At 36.8% G+C, this 25,753-nt stretch overlaps 1 protein-coding gene across 1 annotated transcript; it reads right to left on the reverse strand.

Annotated features, from left to right (window-relative positions):
- Positions 1-3,616: 3,616 nt before the first annotated feature.
- ifngr1l (interferon gamma receptor 1-like) lies at positions 3,617-24,622 on the reverse strand. Its single transcript, XM_053501864.1, has 7 exons — positions 24,228-24,622; positions 11,021-11,153; positions 9,536-9,711; positions 9,199-9,332; positions 5,995-6,169; positions 5,605-5,735; positions 3,617-5,377 (listed from the first exon to the last, which is right to left on the reverse strand). The coding sequence occupies exons 1-7, from the start codon at positions 24,280-24,282 to the stop codon at positions 5,054-5,056; spliced, it is 1,128 nt and encodes a 375-aa protein (XP_053357839.1). The 5' UTR covers positions 24,283-24,622; the 3' UTR covers positions 3,617-5,053.
- Positions 24,623-25,753: the final 1,131 nt, after the last annotated feature.

A 25,753-nucleotide genomic window follows, 5' to 3' on the forward strand; every position in this document is an offset into this window, starting at 1 on the left:
TGGTCGCAGTCACACAATGTATAATATAAGTTAATATTTGGTGTAGAGTGCAAGCAGAGACTCCGGCAGGACTAACTATAACATCATAACTAAAAGGGAGAGCCAGAAGGAAACACAGACACGAGGGCTTCCTGAGATGTAAAGCAAACGATCACCTCACCGTCAACAAACCTGAGTGATCATTGAGAGTGAGGAAGACAGCATCTAAACATACAAGCTCACATAATACTCTACGTCCATGAGTCCCCCAGATCTGCTCCTTTACCCAAGACAAATCTATTTATAAAAATGCTTGATTGAATAAATAGGTTTTTAGCCTGGACTTAAACACTGAGACTGTGTCTGAGTCCCGAACACTATTTGGAAGACTATTCCATAACTTTGGGGCTTTGTATTACTTTTCGTAATACGTGGTACTGACAAACAGCCTGCCTCCTTTGATCGAAGTAGGCGTGGCGGATCATAAGACACTAGCAGTTCACTCAGATACTGTATGTATATATTAAGCACAAGACAAATTGGCAAGAGAAATTAAACATTCGGTAAACTACTGGGACAAGTTAAAGAATAAACATTGCTAAATTACTAGTAATTACCCAATAAAAAGTAGTGCTGCCATAATGTCAGTTGTACAGCATTGATAACGTATAAAATCTTCCTTAACTTAAAAACACACATACTACTAGAACATTTAACTTTCTTAAAATAATTATTTTAAATCCAAACGTTCCTCACTGTGCCAGAGTTTTCAGAGAAAAGCTGAGTTAACAAACCACTTGTAATTAAAACCACTGAATTTTGCTCTCTCCAATATGGCGACACGATTGAGGAATCTACGGTTTCTTCTCTACGCAGTGAGCTGGTCAGACATCCAATCAGTGAGCTGTTTGTATTAACCAGTAACCAATCCTAGCAAAAGGGGGCGGGATTTGCCTGAAAATAGGTCGGCATTGTAACCACGGTTTAATACGTACCTTCAGATTGCCTTGGCTCGGTTTATAACGCGCATGCGCAAGTATTTCCACGCATGACACATGCGTACTACGCGCCATGTGAGAGCATTTGGCAGGGGGGCAGGATTTCACTACTTTTTATGGAATACATACACACACACACACACGTACATAAATGTACATATAGTATATGGACAAAAGTATTTAGCTAAACCTGTTACTTATAAAATCCAGATGTTTCAATCAGGCCCCATATCCCCATCAATCTTAATGCTTCAGTATACCAAGAAGTTTCGGACAATGCTATGCTTGTGGCAAAAGTTTGGGAAAAGCCCTTTTCTATTCCAACATGACTAAGAACATGACTATAAAGACATGAATTGATGAGTTCATTGTGAAAGAACTTGACTGGCCTGCACAGAGCCTTGACTTCCAACCCACTGAGCACCTGTGGGTGAACTGGAATGGAGATTGTGAGCCAGACCTCCTCTTATTAAAAGCCTATAAATACAGAAATCTCTTGAATAACTGGGTTTTATTAGTTCTTATTTGACATATATAACAAACCTAGCAATAACACACACAAGATAAATGTGAAGAGAATTCTCCCTTATGTGGGAATAAGAGTCATCTGGTTTGAAAATTATTTTATTAACTAATATCCTTATGTGACTTTAAACCATAAATTCAGTAAAAGTATTATGGATGAGTAGCCAGGGTTTTTTTTTTTTTTGCTTTTTGAAAAGCAAAAATATGAATGAATAGCAGGGCTGAAATAGGATGCGAGACCAACCCAAACCACATTTTCAAAAAGGGCCAGCAGAGGACATACTTTCTGCACCAACTGAGGACCTACAGTCCCTCACGCCAGCTGTTGATACAGTTCTATACTGTAGTCTATACTATACTATGCTATACTATACCATACTATAACGTCATTGAAAAGCCAGAAACACATCAGAAAAAAAATATAAATCATTGGTGCTTCCCTGCCTACTCTCCATGACTTTTACTCTACAAGAACCAGGAGACAGGCAGAAAGAAAAATCACTACACACCCCTCACACAATGGACAATTTATTCCCACCGCCTCCCTTTTGGCAGGCGCTACAGACCCTTGTACACCAAAACTGTTAGACACAGGAACAGTTTCTTTCCTAAGGTGATCACCCGTTGATGTTCACAACAGTTGATGTTAATTGTGCAAACTGCTGTATAAAAGCACCAATGTGCCTTTTTACATGACCGAAAACATGAGCTGGACCAAAAACAGTCACTACAGTCGAAAATACTCAGCAACGGCTGTGCTTTATGAGGCTGCTCCCTTATCCAGGCCTACAGATATAAAGAGCATTTTCACTTGTGGCATTATGGTCTGGTTCGGAAACCCCACCCAGGCAGAACCGAGGGCTCTCCAAAGACACAAATTTTGCAGAGAGAATCATTGGATCTGACAACGCTGCAGGAAAAAAAAAAAACACAAAGTATCCTCAGGGGTGCTTATGCACTGTTCATGCACAACCGAACAACAAAAGAAACAAGGACAGAAAAGAACATGTCTGCCTCACCACTGTAAGTTAGTTTATCATCATATAGAGGCCTGCTGCTATAATTAGCATACATGTTTTTGGTATAAAGAAACCTGTTACTATCCTTCGTCTGTTTATTATCAAAGAAGAAGGTACATTATAAAAACTAACAAATGTGCAATTAAACCTTAAAAACAAATTGCAATTTGAAAAGGTAGATATCTGGGGATGATGTTTAGAAATATACCATAGTACATTACATTTTTACAATGTTATAGTCTTTATAGTCTAATATATTAAATTCCCTTGCTATTTATGTATACTCTACTTTTCTTATCTTTCTTGAGTAAGTGAAAAAGTTTCTCCACGAAAAAAATAAAATAAATCCAATGCACTTATATAGTTGGTATGTACTGTGAAAACAGCATTAAAAAAATCTTGTGAATATCTTCTACAAACCTCTTACATCCTACACATCTACAAACAGTGTACTCGAAAAATGATCAGTGATTACTTTATCGCGATATGTGACACATTTTCATGTTATTTGCACTACACACATCTTGTACTGTGTATTGTACTCATCATATGTGACACTCAGCACTATTATTTTCGCTACCATGCACACACACTTTATGTAAAACGCGGTCCTGTTCATACTTGTGTTGTGTACTTTCTGTATATAGTGTCTCTGTACTTTTGACAGGATTCAAATTTCTTGTGCGTGTGTAACCTAAAAATCGATATCTTCAACATGCCACAGATCTTTAAAATCTTTGAAATCTCTATCAAAAACTGTGTTTCACCAGTTAACTAAGAAATAGTTAGCTTTAACACTTTGGTGCTAAAACAAAACGAAAAGTACAAGTTGTTATTGATTTTTGTTTTTAATTTATGGAAATAATTTTATTTGAAAACCAAACAAACAACAAATACCATAATTGACAAAGAAAAAAAAAATGCTTAAACTATGCACCAATCCAGATATCTATTTCAGATATCCATTTATACAATTTTATGTATTAATTTAAATTTGATCTGCTGAGAAATGCTCTTCACCAATGCATATCAGTCCAATCATCGCATACAACTAACATTAGTTGTAGTTGCTAAATCAGTGATTGCTTGAGCAAATCAACAAGGAATGTTTATTTAAATTGATACACACTTTCTCACACACTGAAACAAAGTCAAAAAGACATGATTACATGTACTGTACTTGAATAGTTTCTATTGTAATACTTGTATAGCATGCAGTGAATATTAGGCGTTGCTTGCTGGAAATGTACTGTAAATGTTGGTTTAGTTAGACAAAGAGGTACATACATGTAACACTAAAGCAGAACAGGCGGTATTTTTGTATAGTACAGTGACCCTGATTGTGTTCCATTCTGTTGCTGCTGCACATTTAATGCTAATAAAACAAATTTTAGCATGTTCCTTTATAGTGGAACAAAGGTGCAAGAAGTGATGCTTTTCACAGCATGGCAAAACATCCAGACTGTCATATCAAATTAGGAAAAAAACAAAACAAAAAAAGTTTCAAGTGCTCGAACAAACAGCAAATGCCTAATCTGGGTAATCTTAAACACGGTGAAGGAAAAACATTTCTTTTTTTCCTTAAGTATTATTGGATGCTCTTTTATAGCACTTAAAACAACAGGGAATGAAAGTGATCAAGCCCAGTCTATCCAATTCAACATATTTAAAGTGCCCAAAGACGTTGCTGTCTTTGCAGAATTCAAGGCCTCAAATATAAAATGCTACTCCTCTAACAGTCAATAACTCAGTCTGTACTTTACTTTCACACCAAACTAAAGCTATTATTGAAATGATCTCTCACACTGCCGAAATTCTGAGTCATCACTTCTTAAAACCCTTCTATAGTCTTAAAAAAATTGACAATTGCATTTTTATTTTAAATTTAAATAGGGCTAAGTGTCAAACCTCTGATTAACCCTAATAACAGTCTTCAATGTTTAGTTCCTCCCCCCCATGGGAAAAAAAATAAACAAACAAAACACTGAATATGCACCAATAAAAAGTCACAACGATCACCATTTACAATACCAGCTGTACCAACCGTTTGTGTTAGCACAACGAAAAAGCTATTTTGACTTCATAGTAAAGCCAAGGTCATGAGTTGGAAGCAAATATTGGTAAACAAGTTCTTAATCCCCTACTTGAATAAATGCTAGCGTATGGTCATTATCTGAAATGTTCAAGCGAAGAAAATCAAGTCCTTGGGTGAAACGGTACTTATACGAGAAGCAGGGAAAGCAGGACAGAGCTTTCAACCGGTGTAAGATAACACCAAAGCATTTCAACAGGAACGTCACTTGTTCCAGCTTATATTTCGATCTGCTGTTTTAGAGTAAGGCTCCGCTGGTGGACTTTTAAACTATAACTCATAGCGAGGTATGCTGATGTAAAGAGGCAGACATCATGCGTACAGATTTGCAGATCTGGTTTGAATGCACAATGTAGAATATGAATGGTTGTTATCGCTCTGTAGTAAACTTGTCGTGTAGACATTGCAGTTTAAAGCAATCACAAGTGCACGCTTCAGGGCTAACGTGGCCCGTAGGCCTCTACTATGTCTCCTTGTCCCATATCGATAGGAAACTTCTGGCTGTCATAGCCTGAGAAGCTGTTACCGCTGTTAAAACCTCCAGAATTACCATCCTCGTCATTAAATTCTTCATCTTCTGACTGCTTGATGTCAGGATCGAACTGATCGGGGATGTGAGTGGGAGCACTGTCGAACACAGGGCTAGAGGAGTTTGAAAGATCTGGATCGCAGGTCTCCAGCAGAGGGGTCTGACCTATAGACATCACCTCGGTCACATCCGCGTGCTCGGGCACATGGACAACATGATCAGAGTTCACCATTCCCTGCAGAAAACACAGTGGAATGAAATTACTTTACATGCTTAAGGCACCGTTGTTATCTGCATTACAGGAAAATCAATAAACCATATTACTCGAACTTTTGTACATGTTTAACAAGACCACTGTTTAACTATTCACTCGCCACTAAAAACACAAATTGACAATGTACAAATATTTGCATCAATATCCAGAAGGTTTAAATAAAGTCTTTTAAACAATTAAAAGCCTACCAGGAGTTTGGAGATTATTGTGCTTTGAGAGTCAGGCCGAGTCAGTTTTATGTAAACCACGACTGCCAATATGATTAAGAACAAAAGGGCACCCCCAGAACACAGGAGAATGGTCACAAGCACTGCCCAATCTGTAAAAAAAAATAAAAAAAAGATTAAACAAAAAAACTCTGATGAAATTTGACAAATTAAACAAACCAGTTAAAATTAAAGTTCCAATACTTTGATTATTTCTACAGTAAAAATAATAGGTACAAGTGAAATAAATGACTTTCTGGTGTGCTGTTAAAAAACACTTAAATTTTTTTTTTTACTCTAACAGCACCATGTGTTTTTCCTTACATATCCATGTGGGGTTTCGCGCTGAGGGAGCAGATTGATGAATCTTACCCGGGTCATTAGGACGAACTTCGCTGCACACCTCTTCGCTAGTTTTAGCTGATATTCCATTAACGGCTCCTCGGACATCTACAGGCATGCATCTCCCGTTAAGACTGTCAGTTAGGGGTAAACCTCCTGAGCATTCCTCATCCTCATCATCATTACAATTAAATTTGCTCTGGATCTGTAAAATTGATTTAAAAAATGTAAATATGGATTATTTAATAGGAAAGAACTGCAATTTATGACTGGTAATGTACACACAGTTAAACTTCTTTTCCTTTTTGTTTTTATACTTCTGGGGAAATAAATAAATAATGTCAAAGATCCTCTTAAAGAGACCTTAAGTAAAATAATTTGCTGTTAGCCTTGATAAATACTGTATGTTTGCTACGAAATAATACATTTATTAGTTACATTTTCTATTTTAAATTTCAATTTCATGTGTCAAAATAACCTCAATGTGATTTTCTTTATCAAATCGTAAAGTCCTATTAACTTACAAAATGATAATCTTTAAGAAACAAAGACAATTTACAGAATAAGTATAAAAAATAAAGCTTCAATAAAAATGGACAAAATTAATCAAGTTTAAAGAGAGAATAGATACACAGCACTAAGAAAAAAATTAATTAATTTACCAAACCACTCTAAGAATCTATTATTATTATTAGTAGTAGTAGTAGTGGCATCAAGTCAACACTGGCAGAAAATGCAAGGTTTTCCAAGTTAAAAGCATTTGATTGTTCTCCCTTTGCTCCTGGCTCGCTCTTATTTTGTTCAATTGGAATACGAGCCATATCTTGTCAAACAACTTCTAATCTCTAAGACTTTGGAAGAAAGAAAAGAATTAATTAATCAAATTAATAAAAAATGTTATCCTTTCTAAACCACCTTTTAAAACTTGCTTTAATCTCTCCATCGAAAATAACTGGGATTCTACAATGGTCGTAAATCTTCAAAAAACTACTACTGTCTCCCTGTGATTCCCCCTAAATTTTGTAACCCTCCAAAAACTTAAAACAAAAACAAAACTTATCAAAATATATTTTTCTTTCAGCCAGATCTCCTGAGTGCTTCAAAGGTGAAGGTTTGATTAGGACCTGACACAAGACCAAAATTCACATTAATTACTAATCAAATTTACACGTTTACATCAGATCTTCACAAAAAACACAGAACTAAACCATTTTGGATAAAACTGCCATTCTGATTCCAGTTTAGGAAATGAACACAAAGACTCCAGTAAAAAAATGAACACTCTAGCACTAATGGTTCCTGAGAAATTAAGCAAAGACCAAAACAGTCACTTTCTCTTTCAAGTAAGTACAAGATGTCACATTACATTCTCTGTGAGGCAGCGAGAGCCGTGGTAAACCATCCCCACCTCAGTAAAAAAAAATCCCCTTCCCCCAAAAAAGATAGATCAAGGTCATATTCACAGGAACCCTATGGGCTATAAAGGCCATTTTCAGCATTTTCCCCTTTAAATAATTTCCTCTTTAGAGTAAGGAACAAATTAAATGAGTATTTCTGTATGTCTGAAATACTTATTAATTTGTCCCTTACTTTGAAGTTGTTCCCTTCTTTGAAGCCCTGATAAAATGGGAGGGTAGCGCCAGGAAGGGCATCCGGCGTAAAACCTGTGCCAAGCTTGTATGTGTGGACCGGATAGTCCATTGTGGCGACTCCTTACCAGGAGCAGCCGAAAGACCAACAACAGATAATCTAATGTGGTTAGTAGGTTGTCCAGCTCACCCATAATAAACCTGATGAAAATTAAACTGTTAAAATGTTCCACAGGTTAAGTCTTAACAAGAGAAAAACTAAATTAAATTTGCACATCTTTTACATATCTAACATCTGATCATTTTAATTTATAACTATTTCCCCCCACATTTAATTCTAATTTCCCTAATCTTTTTATTTGCCTGAAGCCCTGAAGAAGTTGTTGATCAAAAAGTGTACAAACCCTGACTTACGGATTTAATCAGTTTACGGCTGCACACAAAATGGTCCTTGTTAAGTAAAAAAAAAAAATACACTTATCAATAATAAAAATCATGTTAAAATGTATAAAGAGCATTTTTAGCATTCCAATCACCACAGGGGGCAGCAGGAAATTTATTTTGCTTCACATGAATACTTTCAAAGAGAAAATATGTTCCTGCTGTCCAAAACACAATGGACTACCATTAGCACAAAAACAAATGTGCAGTAAGAAACAGCTTTATTACAGCTTTAAGACATTTTGGTAACATATCTGCTTATGAATCTGATCAAATTTGCAGAATTTCTGCATTTTATGCAGGACAGATGAACAAGCAGAAAATGCTCTGACAGAAACACAAACATGTTGCATTTCAGATTTTTCATTCCCTCATCTATCTTTTTTTAAAACGACTTCAGTTTCTAAACATACACCGATCTCTACACTAGATGAGGCAGTTGGGAATCCTAAGTCAGTCAATAACACAGACTAGAGGCTGCCAGTTAAAATGTTTAAGACATTTCAAATCTGACATAAGAGCACTTGCTCTAGTAAAAGGTGTAGTGGGATGCTACTACTGCTACAGTACAGGTCTGGAGGTCTGGTATGCTTCGCACTAGCCAAGTGCAATTGGCTACATTCATATCCCAAGCCACATTGATCAAACAAAATTTATTTTGTGTTGATGTGGATGCGTCTGTCCTCTGAAACAGCAGGCATGTGCACATTGATGCATTTCTGTCTCACGTCATCTAGGTTTAAAAACGTCTGTATATACTGTATGTGCGACCGCCCATTCGTTTTAAACAACGGATGCACTTGGCATTTTGTTCCGCAGGATGTCAAGCAGTTAGTCTGGCAGTTAGCTGCCAGTGCCCGCTGATTATGTTAGAGGCAAAAAGTCACATGAATTCTGATCTTAAATGTCCCCATTTAAGTCACATGACCAAGTGTCAGAGTATCTTAAAAGTAATTCTGATCTAGGATCACATAAAAAAAAAAAAAAGAGAGAGACTCCGATCGGTCCTAAAAAACATCAAATTTGTGTTCACACAGCCCTTAAAAAAATAATAATAATAATAATTATAATTTTTACATTTGGGTATAAAGAAATAAATAACGTATTTGAGTCGATTCATCCAGCTAATGTGAACATAGCTATTGAGAAACGTGTCAGATAGTTTAAAGAATCCTGTAGGTCTTTAAAAATAATGTGATCTTACCCCATTAAAACTAACAATGTAGTAAAATGTGCCTTCCAGGGATGAAATGTTATAGACATTAAAGGGATGAGAAAAGAAGAAGTCGACTGTGTGTTGAAGGACGGAAAACTCTATCACTGGGAAGTCCATCATGCCTAGATAAAGACATAAAAACAATACAGAATGAGGAAACTGGAAGGAATAAAAAAAATCAAAAATGAACTGTAACAGCATAACATTTAAAACTAAAAAAATTGTTAAAGAACAACTTTTCATTTGAGCTTTAGGTTTAGTGTAGTGTCTTTACATATAGAGTCAAAAGAACTGTTATTCGTTAATTGAATTCGTTTAAACCCACATGTTACATCAGATGACTCGTTTTCATTGTAGCTGAATGTAATGTCTTGAGATGAACTTCTGAGCTCTGATCCTTTCGCTTGAGCTTCCACTGTTACATAGTAACCATATTCATTTTTCTGAGTGTATTCACTGATGTCCAGGTAGGTCTGATTGGTGAGCAGATTTCTGGGTTCACTGTAAATAACGAGACCAAAACAAACAGTGTCACTCATAAGGGGCATTTTCCATTATAAATGATATCCTAATTAACTTAAAATGTTTCATTTATGTCATAGAATTCGATTATATTTGTTAGGTCAAGACACATTATTATACAACAGTTAGTTTCAACTGAGCAATCTGATCGGAGGAGAGGCATTCCAAGAGTGGTTATGATAGATGGTAACAGCACTGGGACATTTAATCATATCCATCATCCTGCGTCCCAGGTCTTCTAATAACCATAAGGTTATTATAGGTAACATTCGGTAATGAGGAGAAAGCAGTTTTGCCTACGACCGCATCATAGCCATGCTGATGTACATCACAACACCACTCCCTCTTCTGTGATTGCTTAATTAATATTATTACTAAAACCATGTAATGAATCACTTAAAATTACAGATATTTTAAATGTTTTTCTTTTTTATTATAAAACTGTATCGCTTTCTACATAACCTCCATATCGTTCCAGGGCTTATCAAGTTTTCAAATTTCTTTTAAAAAATTGTGTCACACTGTGTTTTTCATCAGACTCACCCATGGATGAGAAAGAGGCTTTGTAATTGTTAGCGTTTCCATTATAAAGAGACATGACTGTATCTTATGTAAGGACGGATTTTATTCTAATTATATGTTATTATATTTGGCATACAAGATGTGCCCATGACTTACTTTGTGTGGAATTTAAGCACTCATAAACGTTTTTTTTTTTTTGGTGTTTTACAATCTGTTTGGAACGAAATAGAATTTTTACGTTACCGTAAAGTGCGTGGAATGTGGGTCTGAGATCTCATATATTAAGTAGATTTCAACTGTGCACTCCTAAGCGCGTATTTAAAAATGTACAGTTCCACCAGTTGAATTTTGAGATGAACTAATATGTCTATATTTTTATAATATACAGGCATTTTCCCATTTTTAAATTTAAAATTCTCTCCCATTAAAATTCGTTCAGTAGTTTTTACGTGATGCATGCACAAACAAACAGACAAACAAAAATCATCTTGATGTGTTAGATTTGTAAGAAAATACTATTAGATGCATAACAATGTCAAGAGCTTCACAGTATAAAATATGTATTTTTTTTCAATTCATGAAATAATTTTATACATTTTTATATTTGAGAGGCGTTACTGCATACAATTATTACAAACAGTTAATAAAACAAAGTGGCTTAAATATTCATAGTTGGAATTAAAAATATCTACAGTTGGGAACAGATTAAACTTTAGCCTAATGTAATCTAATTTAATTAAATTTAATGCTTAATTAATTAGCCTACCTTGCATATCCATTGATTGTTATGTTGAATTCAGGCTGTAAATCAGGTTCACTGTAGTTCCAGTACAAAACATTCTTAAAATTGTGGCATGTCACACTGATATTAGTCGGGGCAGGAATTGTGGAAAGAAGAACTGTGAAAAGAAAAAAAAAAAAGAAGGAACAATAAAAGTAGTTTATAAACATTACAGGCATTCATATTTTACATTACTGACAAAAAACCTAACAATAAATATATGGCTATATACAATGAAACAGATCAAACAAGTTTAAGCACCTTACTAAGATGTTTTATATCTTTTCCCTTTAATTTGCCCCCTGAACAGAAAGCAAGAAATATATTGATTTGGATACAGTTTGTCTTGTTAGAGACATAATTTAGAAATACTAATTGCTGGGTTGTCACATGGAACATGGATTCCCTGGTAAAGACATCTCGGAGCTTGTCAGCTTCAGTACGCGACTCAATTGCAACCTGTTCAGAAATTCTGACATCCATGACTTAAAGCTGCGATTATGTATCAGTGGAAAGACTTTCACTTCTGCATGGCAGTTTGACATTCGTGAAAATCTGTGACATTTAAAAAAAAAAAGAAAGAAAAAAAAAGGGTATGGGCTAGGGGGAAGAGAGAGTTACAGGATCACACATGAATAATGAGTGTGTTTTGTAAATTACTTTCAAATAACATTTATCCAAATTCTCTACCTATACAGCTTAATGTCAATGTGGCATTAGTTCTTAGATCAGTTATAGTCTGATAAGATCTACACAGGATGCCACCCTCAAGGAACAGGAACTTAATGTTCACTGCAGAGTGTTTTTTTTTCTCAATCAAATAAGAAATACGTAATTTCATTTTCTTGTGGTGATTTTAAGGTGACACTTTTAATTACGACATGACAATAATTCATAACTCTAAATAGTCTTTAGACAGCCCTGTGAAAACATTAAGCTCATTTTGGATGGACTGACGATGAGTGTGGTTGTAAAAGCACGACTCCTAGTGCGCTTTTAAAGGCAAGTTGAATTAAGAAATAATCAAGCATGTCAACCTCATCCATTAAAACCTAAGAATGGATTGGATTGTCCATACTCCTAAAGAATGACATGCCACAAACAAGTGAGTCATAAAGACCAGTACAGATCTGATATTCTTTTCATTTACAAGGTAAAATTTGACCCCCCTCGAGTAATAATCATGTTGTATAATCGTGTGAAAATGAACGTAGCTTATGATCGTCCCGTGTTGGTGCCGGCAAGGGTCTAAAACTAATTCCTCTCTCAAAACCATCTATTGCGCAACAATGAAATAAAGATGAGGAACACAAGAGGAAGTTGGTCGTCATGTGTTACGAGGTGTTGAAACGCCAAATTGTATTTTTAATCGAAACATTTTTACATTTGTAAGCGTATATGGTTCAAATCCTGATGTCATCGAGGTCAAAGATGCAGGCCAAGGTCTTTTAATTAACAGAAAACCGTTGACGCCCTTGCAGAGAAGAATCTTTATCAGATAAGAACACTGAGAAGAGTTCTTCAAAAGGAAGTGGCAAAAAAAAAAAAAAAGAAAAAAGCTGTACAGTTCGGTTGCCACACATTGCTCTACCTCGAACAAGAGGAAGTCAAAGCACAACAAAACTGTTGTAATAGACATTTTTCCCCATTTTTCAGCAGTTTTTGCTCTTGCTGTGCGTACACAGAGCCCAGCACCTACAAAAAATTACAGCCAATCTAGATCCAGTCCTGGTTCCCACAGAGGCCAAGCGCTAAATAAATATCTAAATATTAACTAGAAAGCAACGTCAGTAGTGACTAGCCAGCAATAGCTTTTCAGATCTGTGGAAATAGAGCTGTGTTTAATCACAGTGTATGACCACATTAAAAAAATATTTCCCGTATCTTGACATTTTCTGGTGAATTTTATGCAATCAAATTTCATACTTCTGTGGTTTATCCTCCCTGTTGGCTGTCTTTGTGGTTCGGACTCCCCAAAATCGTGGGCCCTAAACCCGCAAATCAACAACAGCAACGTCTGTTTCTCCTTACAGGACCTGTGACTGCACTGTAAAGCATTTGGCTTTGTAACCCAATTCTGCTTTAGGTAAACGGGTGCCAAAGTGGTACATGTGGGAAAAATTTTTGAAATTGAAATAACATAACTGCATGGGCTTTAAGAAGTCGCTTTTACTGCCTTGTGCTTGTTGTTGTTGGACTGTCGGCTGCATGTAAGGACATGAAAATACCAACGAATTTAGCAATTAAACTGGTATTTAAAAACACAGGAAAAAAACTTTGAGTCTCAAAATCTGATTGTCCAAGGTTACTCGAGTGTTTTTGATTTAATAATAATTAAAAAAAAGGATTAAGGTTCAGACATTTAATTTGAGATTTTCTTGGGTACAAAGAACACAAAGGGTATCATTAGGAAGTTAGTGTAAGGCCATATCAATTGTTTCGGTGCAGGATATAAGTCATGCAGTTTCAACTAAAACAATTGATATGTTCCTTTCATATCATATCTCAATCATATCAGATTTAGTACTTTGCCAGTAAGCATTGTAATATGGCAGAATTTCATATACGGTGGGGGAAATAGGTTTTTCAGATTTTCTAAGTTTGCCCACTTACAAAAAAATGGAGGGTCTATAATTTTTATCATAGGTTTATGGTAGAGGATTGAGACAAAATACAGTATCAACCAAAAAATCCAGAAAAAGCACATGATACAAATGTTATGAATGAAGTTATATTTCAATGAGGGAAAAAAGTATTTGATCCCCTACCAACCAACAATAATTCTGCCTCTCACAGACTGGTTATGTGCTCTTGTGGTACACATTAATTTAAAAATTTGCTTCTAACAACAATGTGGTATGTGTTTAAAAGCCACCTGTCCACAAAATCTCTATCGTCCATTTAAACCTCACCACCATCGGTGAGACAAAAGAACTGTCAAAGCAAGTCAGGAACAAGATTTTAGACCTGCATAAGCCTAGATTGGGCTACAAGATCATCAGCTAGAAGCTTGATGAGAAGAAGACAACTGCTGGAGCGATTATTTACAAATGGAAGAAATACAAAGTAACCATTAATGGCCCTATATGCAAGATTTCACCTCATGGACTAAGAGTAATCATGAGAAATGAGGGACCAGCCCAGGACTACACAGGAGGAGCTTGTGAATGATCTCAAGGCAGTTGGGAGCACAGTCACCAAACAAACCATTGGTAACACACCTGCATGGATTGAAATCCTTTAGCGCAGTAAGGCTTCCCCTCCTCAAGAAGACACATGCATAGATCTGTCTGAGGTTTGCCAATGAACAGAGAAAGATTGGGATAAACTGCTGTGGTCAAATGAGACCAAAATTGAGCTCTTTGTCATCAATTCGACTTGCTGTTTTCAGGTTAAGAAAAAGGCTGACTATGACCCTAAGAAAACCACAGTCCCTACAGTCAATGCTTTAGGGCTTTTTCTTTGTTATCAGATTGACTTTGCTGCACTGAGGGGCCAATGGATGAGGCCATGTGTCGTAAAATTTTGGATGAGAACCTCTTAAAGATGGGCTGTAGATGGGTCTTCCAGCATGAAAATGAGATAGAAATGGCATACATGAACTGTATCAGTCAGGATTTAGGCCTCATCACAGCACAGAGACAGCACTTGTTAAAGTAGTAAATGACCTCCTATTGGCCTCTGATTAGGGTTATGTAACTATGCTTGTATTACTTGACCTCAGTGCAGCTTTTGACACCATTGATCACGCTATTCTTGTAGTAGGAATTAAGGGTACAGCCCTCTTCTGGCTCAGATCCTATCTGACCGATCGTTATCAGTATGTAGACTTAAATGGTGATTATTCTGCATGTTCTCTAGTGGAGTTTGGCATTCCGCAGGGTTCAGTTTTAGGTCCACTGCTTTTTTCCCTTTACATGCTTCCTCTGGGCAACATAATCCGTAAGCATGGTATTAGTTTTTTTTATTGTTATGCTGACGACACACAGTTATATGTCTCAGCAAAACCTGATGAGAAAAAACAGCTTACTAAAGTTAAGCAATGTGTGCAGGACATAAGAAATTGGATGCTAATTAACTTCCTTCTGTTTAATCCGGATAAGACAGAAGTTGTAGTCATAGGACCGCATACAGCTAGGAGTAAAATTTTAGATCACACCGTAACTTTAGGTGTTCCATCAAGTGCAACAGTAAAAGACCTTGTGTGATTATAGATTCCAGCCTTTCATTTGAAGCTCATGTAGATAATATTACCAAGATAGCATTCTTTCACCTCAGAAATATTGCCAAAATAAGAAATATATTGTCGCTAAACGATGTAGAAAAACTAGTTCATGCTTTTATCACCTCTAGGTTGGACTATTGTAATGCCTTACTGTCTGGCTGTTCAGCTAGGTGCATAAATAAGCTTCAGCTAGTCCAGAATGAAGCAGCGAGAGTCCTCACTAGAACCAGAAGTTATGAGCACATCACACCTATCTTATCTTCACTTCTTTGGCGCCCTGTGAAATTTTGCATTGATTTTAAAATACTACTCTTGACATATAAGGCATTAAATGGTCTCGCGCCGCAGTACCTGAGCAAACTGCTAGTGTCTTACGAACCGCCACGCCTGCTTTGATCAAAGGATGCAGGCTGCTTGTCAGTACCGCGTATTATGAAAACTACAGCTGGGGGCAGAGCTTTTTCTTACAAATGCCCCAAAGTTATGGAATAGTCTTCCAAATAATGTTCGGGACTCAGACACAGTCTCAGTGTTTAAGTCCAGGCTAAAAACCTATTTATTTAATCAAGCATTTTTATAAATAGATTTGCCTTAGGTAAAGGAGCAGATCTGGGGGACTCATGGACGTAGAGTATTATGGTGAACTGGTATGTTTAGATGCTGTCTTCCTCACTCTCATTGATCACTCAGGTTTGCTGACGGTGAGGTGATTGTTTGCTTTACATCTCAGGGAGCCCTCATGTCTGTGTTTCCTTCTGGCTCTCCCTTTTAGTTATGCTGTCATAGTTAGTCCTGCCAGAGTCTCTGCTTGCACTCTACAGTTAATATACATTCACATTATACATTGTGTGACTGTGACCATACCTAACTGCCATCTCTCCTCTTCTTCTCTTTCTCCCTCGCATTTATCTTTCCTCTCTCCCCGTCTCCTCCTTTCACTCTTTCTCTCTCTCTCTGGCGAGCTACACATGTCGTTCCTGAGCTGCCAGTGATCCAGACTCCCTCTGCCCTCCGGACCTGTCTGACCCATCCTGGTGCCCCGCTTCTGGTTGGAGATCTCGTCACATGGATGCCCCGTGTGTCTCTTTGGGATGCGTCTGGTGTCTGGTGATGATTCTCTCTACCTAGAAAATGGTTCTGGCTTCGACTGGTGTTGGCGACTGTTTCTCTGGGGACTTGACAGTTCGATAGTTCAGGACTAGAACTTCCTACAAGTCTACCTGGGTCTTCAATAACTACCTGGACTCCATATTAACATCAATTAACATCAGCTATTATAGCTGAACTGTCTGCCACCCAACACACTGTATAAATGCAGATCATTTACTGCTTTCTGTTTAACCCAAATGAGGATGGGTTCCCTGTTGAGTCTGGTTCCCCTCAAGGTTTCTTCCTATTACCATCTCAGGGAGTTTTTCCTTGCCACTGTCGCCCTCGGCTTGCTCACCAGGGACAAACTGGCCATTTTGATTCATACACATTTCATACAAACTTAAATAATTCTTTTGATTGTGTAAAGCTGCTTTGCGGCAATGACAATTGCTAAAAGCGCTATACAAATAAAATTAAATTGAATTGAAAATGACCACAAACATCCTGCCAAGGCAACTAAGGAGTGGCTCAAGAATAAGCACATTAAGGTCATGGAGTGGTCTAGCCAGTTTTCAGGCCTTAATCCAATATAAAATTCACAGAGAGAGCTGTAACTTCAAGTTGCCAAGCAAACTACTTTAAACATTAAGAAAAAATCTGTAAAGAATAGTGGATCAAAATGCATCCCAAGATGTGTGGAAATCTGGTAAACAACTACAAGGATTTCTTCCCACTGTGCTATCCAGCAAGGGTTTTTCTACCAAGTACTAAGTCATGTTTTGCTTGTGGATCAAAAATTTATTTCCCCTATTGAAATGCAATTTAATTCATAACATTTATATCATCTGCTTTTTCTGGATTTTTGGTTGATTTTCTGTCTCAACCTTTACCATAAACCTATGATAAAAATTATAGACCATTCATTTCTTTGTAATTGGGCAAACTTAGAAAATCTGTAGGGGATCAAATACTTTTTCCCCCACTGTATTGCTCCCTGTGTTACACATTTAGTGCAGGATGCAAGTCATGCAGTTTTTAACTACAGTACTAAATCATTGCAAAGGAACACAGTAGACCAAATCATCTAAACTAGTTTTTTGGGAATACAAAAAAAAAAATTTTTTAAAAAGAAGCTGCTTAACACCAGCTTATTTTCTATTGCATTAGAGTGTGTAACAATAGTCAGGGGATCAACAACCTTTAAAAGCAGACCACTGGGTAAGGCATGTTCTAGATGGATAAAGCACTGAGGTTTACTGGCTGATTTATTATAAGCAGCTAAATTCTACATGTTTTGTAAAATATGAGTAAGTATGGCTAGGTTTAAAATAAAGATAAACGTGTAAACCGCTTGGTCCGCCTGCTGTGGTTACGGAAGGAGTGTCAGAATGTTCTCTGTTTATTAATAGCAAAAGACAGAGTACTTAAATCATTCACCCAGCACCTTGTGTCACATACAGTACATATGTTATATTAAAGAACAAACCGTTTAATATCTCCTGAGAGATATTAAACGGTTTATGAAAGAGAGAGATATCATGGTAGTGTTCATATTTATAATTTCTTTTGTATAAAAATTGAATAAAAACTACTAGAAATATTTCACAAACATGAAATGCAGTAGGTCGGCACGGTGGCGTAGTGCTTGGCACCATGGGCTTGGCCCTCCAGGATCAAGAATTTAAAGCCTGCCTTTAGGTCTGTTTTTGCATGTCTTCTCCATGCTTGGTGAGTTTTCCCCCACAGATCCAAACATATGTACATTAAGCTAACTGGTGATTCCAAGTTCCCCAGTATGTGAGGATGCGTATTTTAGAGTGACCCTGTTCTAAATAAGCGATATAGCAAATGAGTGAGTGAAACTGTGTGAGTGAGTACTGTGTAATTTCCTAAGCTGTGAATCATAGGTAAAATGCTGATTCAATTTAAATTTATGGTTTCAATCAATTTAAGTTCAACAGCAGTAACGTTTATTACTTGTTTTGTCTCAATCAGCCATATTTCTTACAGGTTTCGAAGTATAAAAACCACTTAAGGTATCTATCTTAATAGATAATAGATAGATTATCTATTATATTTATCCATATTATCTATTAATAGTGAAATTTTGTGTAACCCGCGCTTTTTTTGTCTCGTACAAAGCGATTTTCTTTACTCCTGTCCATAGGTGAAGGTATTGCATCAACCGTCTATAAAACCTAAAGTTTATAAGGATTATCAAAGGTAATAATCAATGATATTATTGCCAAATATCTAAAGTAGAAACAGATTGCATTTTCTGCAAACACAGAGATGTACTGTATATATTTTTTTTTCTAAAGAAATTCATCGGATTTATACAATTTCTTAGTTTATTTAAGTAATTTTTAAAAAGTAACTCAATTTTGAATCAAAAACTGACTCATCAATTCAACTTATTGAACTGACTAACAAAAGACTGATTAAATTTCATAATCCATTAATTTGCATAGCTCCACTCGTCATAATAAAACAAAAGGATTTAGTCAAGGTAAGACAACATTATGTACAAAAATTAAATAAAAATACAACATTTGATTCAACGGCCTAGTTGGCGCATAGGTAGACATCAACCAAATTTTATCAACCAAAATAACAAGCTAAATTGTGTTATTTGCACCACATATATATGACTTTCAGTACATTTTATTACAATATACAGATATAAGGTATTTTGTTGAATACAAACTGAAAGGGGAAGTCAGTAAAATTTGAAGCAAAATGAGTTTTACTGACTAACGATTAATTAACAGAGGACAAAGACACATAAGCAAAGGGGTTCTTCCTGCATTTATGGTCACAAATGCTTTCTAGCTTGATATTTATTTCTGATGACAAATGAGTTGTTTCGTCTTTTTCTTTGGCATACTGGTGACACACCAAACAACTCATCACCACTGCCTCGGTATCACACTGTAGCCAGCCACTCAAAACCACCATTTTCCTTCCGCTGCGTCGTCCTCCTTTTCCAGCCAAGAAGTTGGCTAACTTCTTGTAAATATTACCACATACTAGCTAGCTACTTAGTTAGCCTGAGGTTAACACTAGCTTGCAGCAGACAACTTGCAGCCAGGTGACTACAGTGTAGAGCAAAAAGAGATGTGGTGTGGTGGCATGTTTGCATCAGTGTGAGGCTCTGTGCGTCGGCCCGCACCCACGAAGCTCCAATGTGCAGACAGCAGAAAAGCAGGAGAAAGAAGCTGCAGCTTGGCCAAGATGAAAACTTAATTATATGACTATTTGGGTATAAATATTTTCCTGCCACGTGGCGGACGGCCCTCTGGGAGTTACTCGCTAAAAGGAAAATCTACACACATTTAGGGATTGGCGAGTGTTAACTCCGGAGACTGAGCATGCTAATTTGAGATTGTGATTTTGGTGCCACCATGACACAATTATAATGTAACATTGGGTACAAAAAAAAAAAATTATATATATTATATATATATATAGAATCACTTAATGTTAAGAAAAAAAAAATGAAATAATTTTGTAAATTGCATTTATAAAACATATACCCAAATGTAAAAATGGTAAATTAGTCTGTATTTAAAGACAATTGGTGACCTTAACAAGCTGTTGGTCTTGGCTAACTGAAAGGAAACTTGGCCCGACATAAGAGCTGACAACTGAAACAATGGAATGGATTATAAAATTCCTTGAAGAAGGAACCCCAACATGGAAAATGGCTAAAGAAAAAACAATCATGTGGGTGTGGGAGGTGATATTAATGATATAAAAATGATATTCATTGTGCACGGGCCAAGGAAATGATTCTTGAACTTTTGTTTGGTGCCGTTTTTATAAAACATATAAAGTTGTATGAAGTTGAGTGTCAAATTTTAAAGCAATCAATCAAAAGCAATCAAATTCCCCCATTTGTTTATGATATGGGGGTTGCAGGGGACCAGGGGAGACATTATGACACAGGTGGACAGAAAAAAAAATAAATTGGACACTCCCCTCATTCAGGTGATAGAAAATATTTTTTAGGATGATAATGTGTTAATACAGAGCAAGGTGTTACATGTTTTTTTTAAGTAAAAGAACTCAATGATATCGCCAGCAAGCAGTCCAGATATTTAAATAAATAAATAAATTTTGTATCGCTGATCTGTTAACTGGTAATTAAAAAACAGTTTGATGGTGAACATTCATTTTCATTACCTCAAAGACTTTAAACCAAAGCAGCCCAACAAAGTAAAGACTGTGTGCGTGGTTTTTTTTTTTTTTTTGATGATGATGAATCTATCCTTATTGTTGCATGAAGTTATAATATGCCAGGAATTACATTACATCATACATTTGAAGTATAATTCACAATTCATCCATTAAACAAAATGACTACGTCTCATTTTTAATCTGTGTGGAAAACCTATCTGAGGATCCTGTAGGTGTGGTTATTTTGCTACCGTCTGGTCGTATCTGTGTGGGAAAGTGCCTGCTGAAAGATTCCACATGCTCATAAAGCTCCAGAGACCTCACCTTCTTTAAGCAACATAAAAAAAATCAACTGAAGAGGGTTACAACAACACTAAAGCACTGTTTTAAGTCGAACTGTTTTACACTCTGGAACAAAAATTACAATTATATATTTAAAACAATGAACACATCCCCCTCACACTTGGTCTCCTAAATACTCCAGATGACTATAAACTATACTACCTGCGTAGGAAAGATAACAGTGTTTGCTCTGGTAGTGGCCTTATTGGTTTTGTTACAGTCAGCCATGTTCAACTCTCCTGTTCTTCACAGATACATGTAGGGCTCATACACTTCTGTCCCGTATAATGCAGCATAATAGTTAAGTTCTCTAAAGAAATCTTTTTACACTACTCTACACAAAAACAGCATCATTTAAGGATCATGAAATTTAGGCTATTTTTTAATGACCTCTTATTTAAGCATGATGACGGCGTTTTAAAGTGTCCAGAAAAAAAGTAACAAATTAATGTGATTTTAAATATTGATTATAACTTGCTGTGTTATAAAACACTAAGTAAACTGATTTTGCTTAACTACCCTTTACTCATTTAATGGAAAGTAGGGATGTTTTGCAGTCAAAATAATGTACGTGGCTAGAACACCCAATTAAGGTCTTAATCATCACAGGGAAAACAACAACAATAATAAATAATAATAATAATAAAAAGCAATCACAGGAAGCAGCGGTTTTAACCTACGCTTGCTTTCTGTTTCTAACCACAAGCACCCCTGATGCGTTTTCTTGTAAACCTTATAGAGCAATGCTCACTGTGGTTTAAAAGTGTGAAAAAAAATCCAATGCTGTAAAAAAAAAAGAAGAAAAAAACCCAGCAAAGTCAACACTTTTGCCTGTACTGTATCTGGGGCATCTACTGTATAAAACAATACACTGTACACGTCATTAAACAAGTGCCAAACTTACACAATGAATAAACAGAAGCTAAAAGGAAGTTAAAATTTTAGTGAGAACAGCAGAATTGTCTTATTTTTTATTTGTTTGAAATAACTATTGGGATTTTAAATCGATCAGTTTGACTTAACAAGATCGCTCAGAGCCCAAATATGAACTGAAAACAAGGCAAAAAAGTTTTTTTTTAATGCGTTTCAGCACATCTGATGGAATATCTTTTTAAAATCTTTAGCATCTTTATTGATGTCTGAGTCTTTATTATCCATTCCTCCAAGTACAAAGAAAACAGGTTGAATGTAAGGAAATGAAACAGGTTTGTACATGCTATGCATTTAAAAGTTCACACTTCAATGCTGGATTCTGGCGGTAATTCACATTGGTTGTGTGCCAAGATACCAAACGATAAGATAAGCCTTTCCTCTTTCCGGGAACCTTAAATCACATGACATCCATGAAGCCATTATGTGAACACTTACCAACTGAGCCAAGACTAAACTACATTACAAAGCCATAATCATCCTACATGACTAACAGACTTATGACAGTTGTCAACTTTCTGAACTTGCTGCTAGATCTCTCAACTTTTTAGCCTCCTGTTCCTCCTATTTTTCATTCCATATAATAGCCTAGATACAATAGAATAGCCTAGAGAGCAAACTGAGCAATTTGGTCACCAGCCCATTCACACAGACCAGCCTGCTTTGTTAAGTCATGACAGCTATTAACTGCTGGAGGTTACGGCTAACGTGTGAAGCTGGCCAAAGACAACTTTTTCAAACTGCTGCTCATGCTGCATCACATGGAAGCTGAGAACAGGCTTGGTGGAACGTGTTGTCTATCCTTATCCATAACGCTCATAAAGCGTAAAGAATGAGCTTACAGACACCCACAATTCACCAGGGTTACTGTAACTGACAGGAAGAGAATGTATGCCACTAATCCCAAACAAAGATCACAACCAGTTAAGCTTGTGGTTCCTCCTCCTAAAAAAAAAAAAAACAAAACAATACCCCAGTCGCCAAATACCAAGCCCCAATCAGGGTCATCTTTTACAACAACCAATCCCCAATCAGTGTCACCTTTTACAACAACCAATCCCCAATCAGTGTCACCTTTTACAACAACCAATCCCCAATCAGGGTCACCTTTTACAACAACCAATCCCCAATCAGTGTCACCTTTTACAACAACCAATCCCCAATCAGTGTCACCTTTTACAACAACCAATCCCCAATCAGTGTCACCTTTTACAACAACCAATCCCCAATCAGGGTCACCTTTTACAACAACCAATCCCCAATCAGTGTCACCTTTTACAACAACCAATCCCCAATCAGTGTCACCTTTTACAACAACCAATCCCCAATCAGTGTCACCTTTTACAACAACCAATCACTGTTGCTTTTCTAATACCCAATCCCAGATCACCTCTGTTTTTCCCTCCACAACAACTAATCACTGATTAAAATGAGGATCTCACCACTACCAGACAAACAAAAGGAAAAAATTGGAATGAGACCAAACTGTTTCTTTCTTCTTGTCTGGTGATTACAAATAATGACAGGGTATTATACCAACAAAGACGATATAATGCATTTGTTTTATCCTGATGAAATCGTCTTCAATCTGAAGCGTCACCTTTTCTTCTTTCAGAATACAAATTTCATGCAAATGGTTTTAACAGCTCAACGAATTCAGCACATGGCGTTTGCTGAGCTCTTTCTCCTGATACACACTCGGTAACTCTATATACTCCCTGTCCTGAGCGAGTAAAGACTTACGATAGAGAATTACATTAGGAACATTTTACCACGGGACCATCTACGGGAACTAAGAGGCTTTTACAGTTTATGGTAATTATATTATCTCTCTGTTTAACCCTATTATTATTATTCCCCTGTACAGGGCCTCGGCTTGATCAGGCCTAGCGGACATTTTCCCCTATTTCGCACACAGCGCTTCACCAAACTCAGAAGCGAGTGTGTAACCTTCACGGTTTCTGGATTTTAACATTACAAATGCGTGGTTGTGTGTTGAGCAGCGATAGCGCGGTATTAAACCTGAAATATGAATGCTGCCAAAAAAATAACAACAACTCGGATGTAATTTAGTTCACGTTATAGCCTCTATGTGACTAACAATAATGCGAGTCTTCACCTATATGTTAAGCTTTTATATCGATTATATGTTTACATTTTAGCCTGTATAGCATTCTGAGCTAACGTTAAACAACACACGCAGCAATTTCAAGGTAGAATTATGGTTATATGTTAGACTGCCAGTGTCACTGTTGTTTCTCTCTCTCTCCCTCTTCCTAGCGTTGATTATCTAGATTACCAGGCTGCCGCTAACAACTAAAACAAGCGAAGAGTAAAATAATAATAAAAAAAAATGAATTAAAATTTTTTTTTTCAACTAACTAACTAGTTCAGGGTTAATCCGAATGAGACATGAATACTCACCAGGAGAGATTAACAGGCAGAGCGGTAACAGGAAACTGCTGAATCTCGGCAACATTTTATCTCGGATATTATATATATTTATTATTAAACAAAGAAATAGATCAAGGTTTGTTTAGATGTTTATCCACTTCTGGGAAACATTTTTTCTTGCCATCTGTTTTGGTAAATCTCACTTCTCCGCAGCGAGGCTCCTTTAACACCAAACCTTTGCTGAATTTCCCCTTAAACTCCACGGACTTCCCAAACCAACTCGGTTCAATCACAACTTACTTCCTGGTTCTCTATATAGGCGCCCTAAACAGTGTCTCAAACAAAGCAAGCGCGCTTCATTCGGCACGTACGCGTTTAGGACACAGTCAATTTTTTTTTTTATACATATAACGCGTGCGATTCTCACGGACTGTCGTAGTAGAACGTTACTATCTCTCGTGCACGAGCACGGGCGCGGGACACCAGTGCGAGGTCGGATAAGGACTGTCGCGCGCGCTCAGAGCTGCAGGGTTTCAGACGTAGGAACGTAGGGTTCGTGCAAAACATAGGCGTGTCTCAGTTTCCCAACTTGAACCGTAGCTTGTTTTTTCCTCATTGAGCTGGACTAAGGAGAGTCGTTAAATCCTGCTGCATTGTCCTGCGTTTTATTGTAAACACGTCGTGTTTTTTTTGCTCTGAAGTCCACTTCTTACCTCAAAGAGCACATTTTTTGCAATACATATAAACTTCTAAATACAACTAGAAGTAAGTTGTAATGTAAGCAAGATAAAAGTGGGCTGGGTCAACCTACAGTTCACTTCTAAGTGTTATTTAGAAGTTTATCTATTACAAAAATTTGCACGCGCGATGGGGAAAAACTCCTTTGTTTAAAACACATATTCATTATAAAAATGTGGTCTCAAATCAGAAATACTGCCTACAGTGCTGTAAAAAAAAGAATTTGTCCTTCCCTGATTTTTGTTCATTTCTTTTTTTGCATATTTGTCACACTTATATGATTTAGATCAGCACTTACTCATGTTTATACTGCGTTATCCTGTATATCCTGTGTAGGGGAGGGCCTGGAGCCCATCCCAGAAGACTTGGAGTGGAGGAGGTGGGATCACCCTGGACGGGGTGCCAATCCATTGCAGGGCACACACGTACACAACCTCACGACAATTTGGGAACACCATTTAGCCTAATCTGCAGGTCTTTGGACTGTGGGAGGAAACCAAAGTACCTAGAGGAAACCCACCAATCACATGAAGATCATACACAAAGACCCGAGGCAGGAATCTAACCCAGACCATGGAGAAGCAATGTGACAGCGCTCACCACTAAGCCACCGTGCCACCTTACAGCTCATTCCTTTTTTATTATATTTTTATTTATTATATTTTTTATAGATTTTTAACAATACGAAAACAACAGAGCCAAATCAATATACAATTGACACACACAGCAGATATTTAAACTCAATATCATTTTATTATGAAGGATTAACAATTGAAAAGCCAAAGAGCAAGATAGTCCAGCTAAAGAAAACGTACGAG

The sequence above is a fragment of the Clarias gariepinus genome, chromosome 8, assembly GCF_024256425.1.
Source record: "Clarias gariepinus isolate MV-2021 ecotype Netherlands chromosome 8, CGAR_prim_01v2, whole genome shotgun sequence".
Taxonomy (NCBI): domain Eukaryota; kingdom Metazoa; phylum Chordata; class Actinopteri; order Siluriformes; family Clariidae; genus Clarias; species Clarias gariepinus.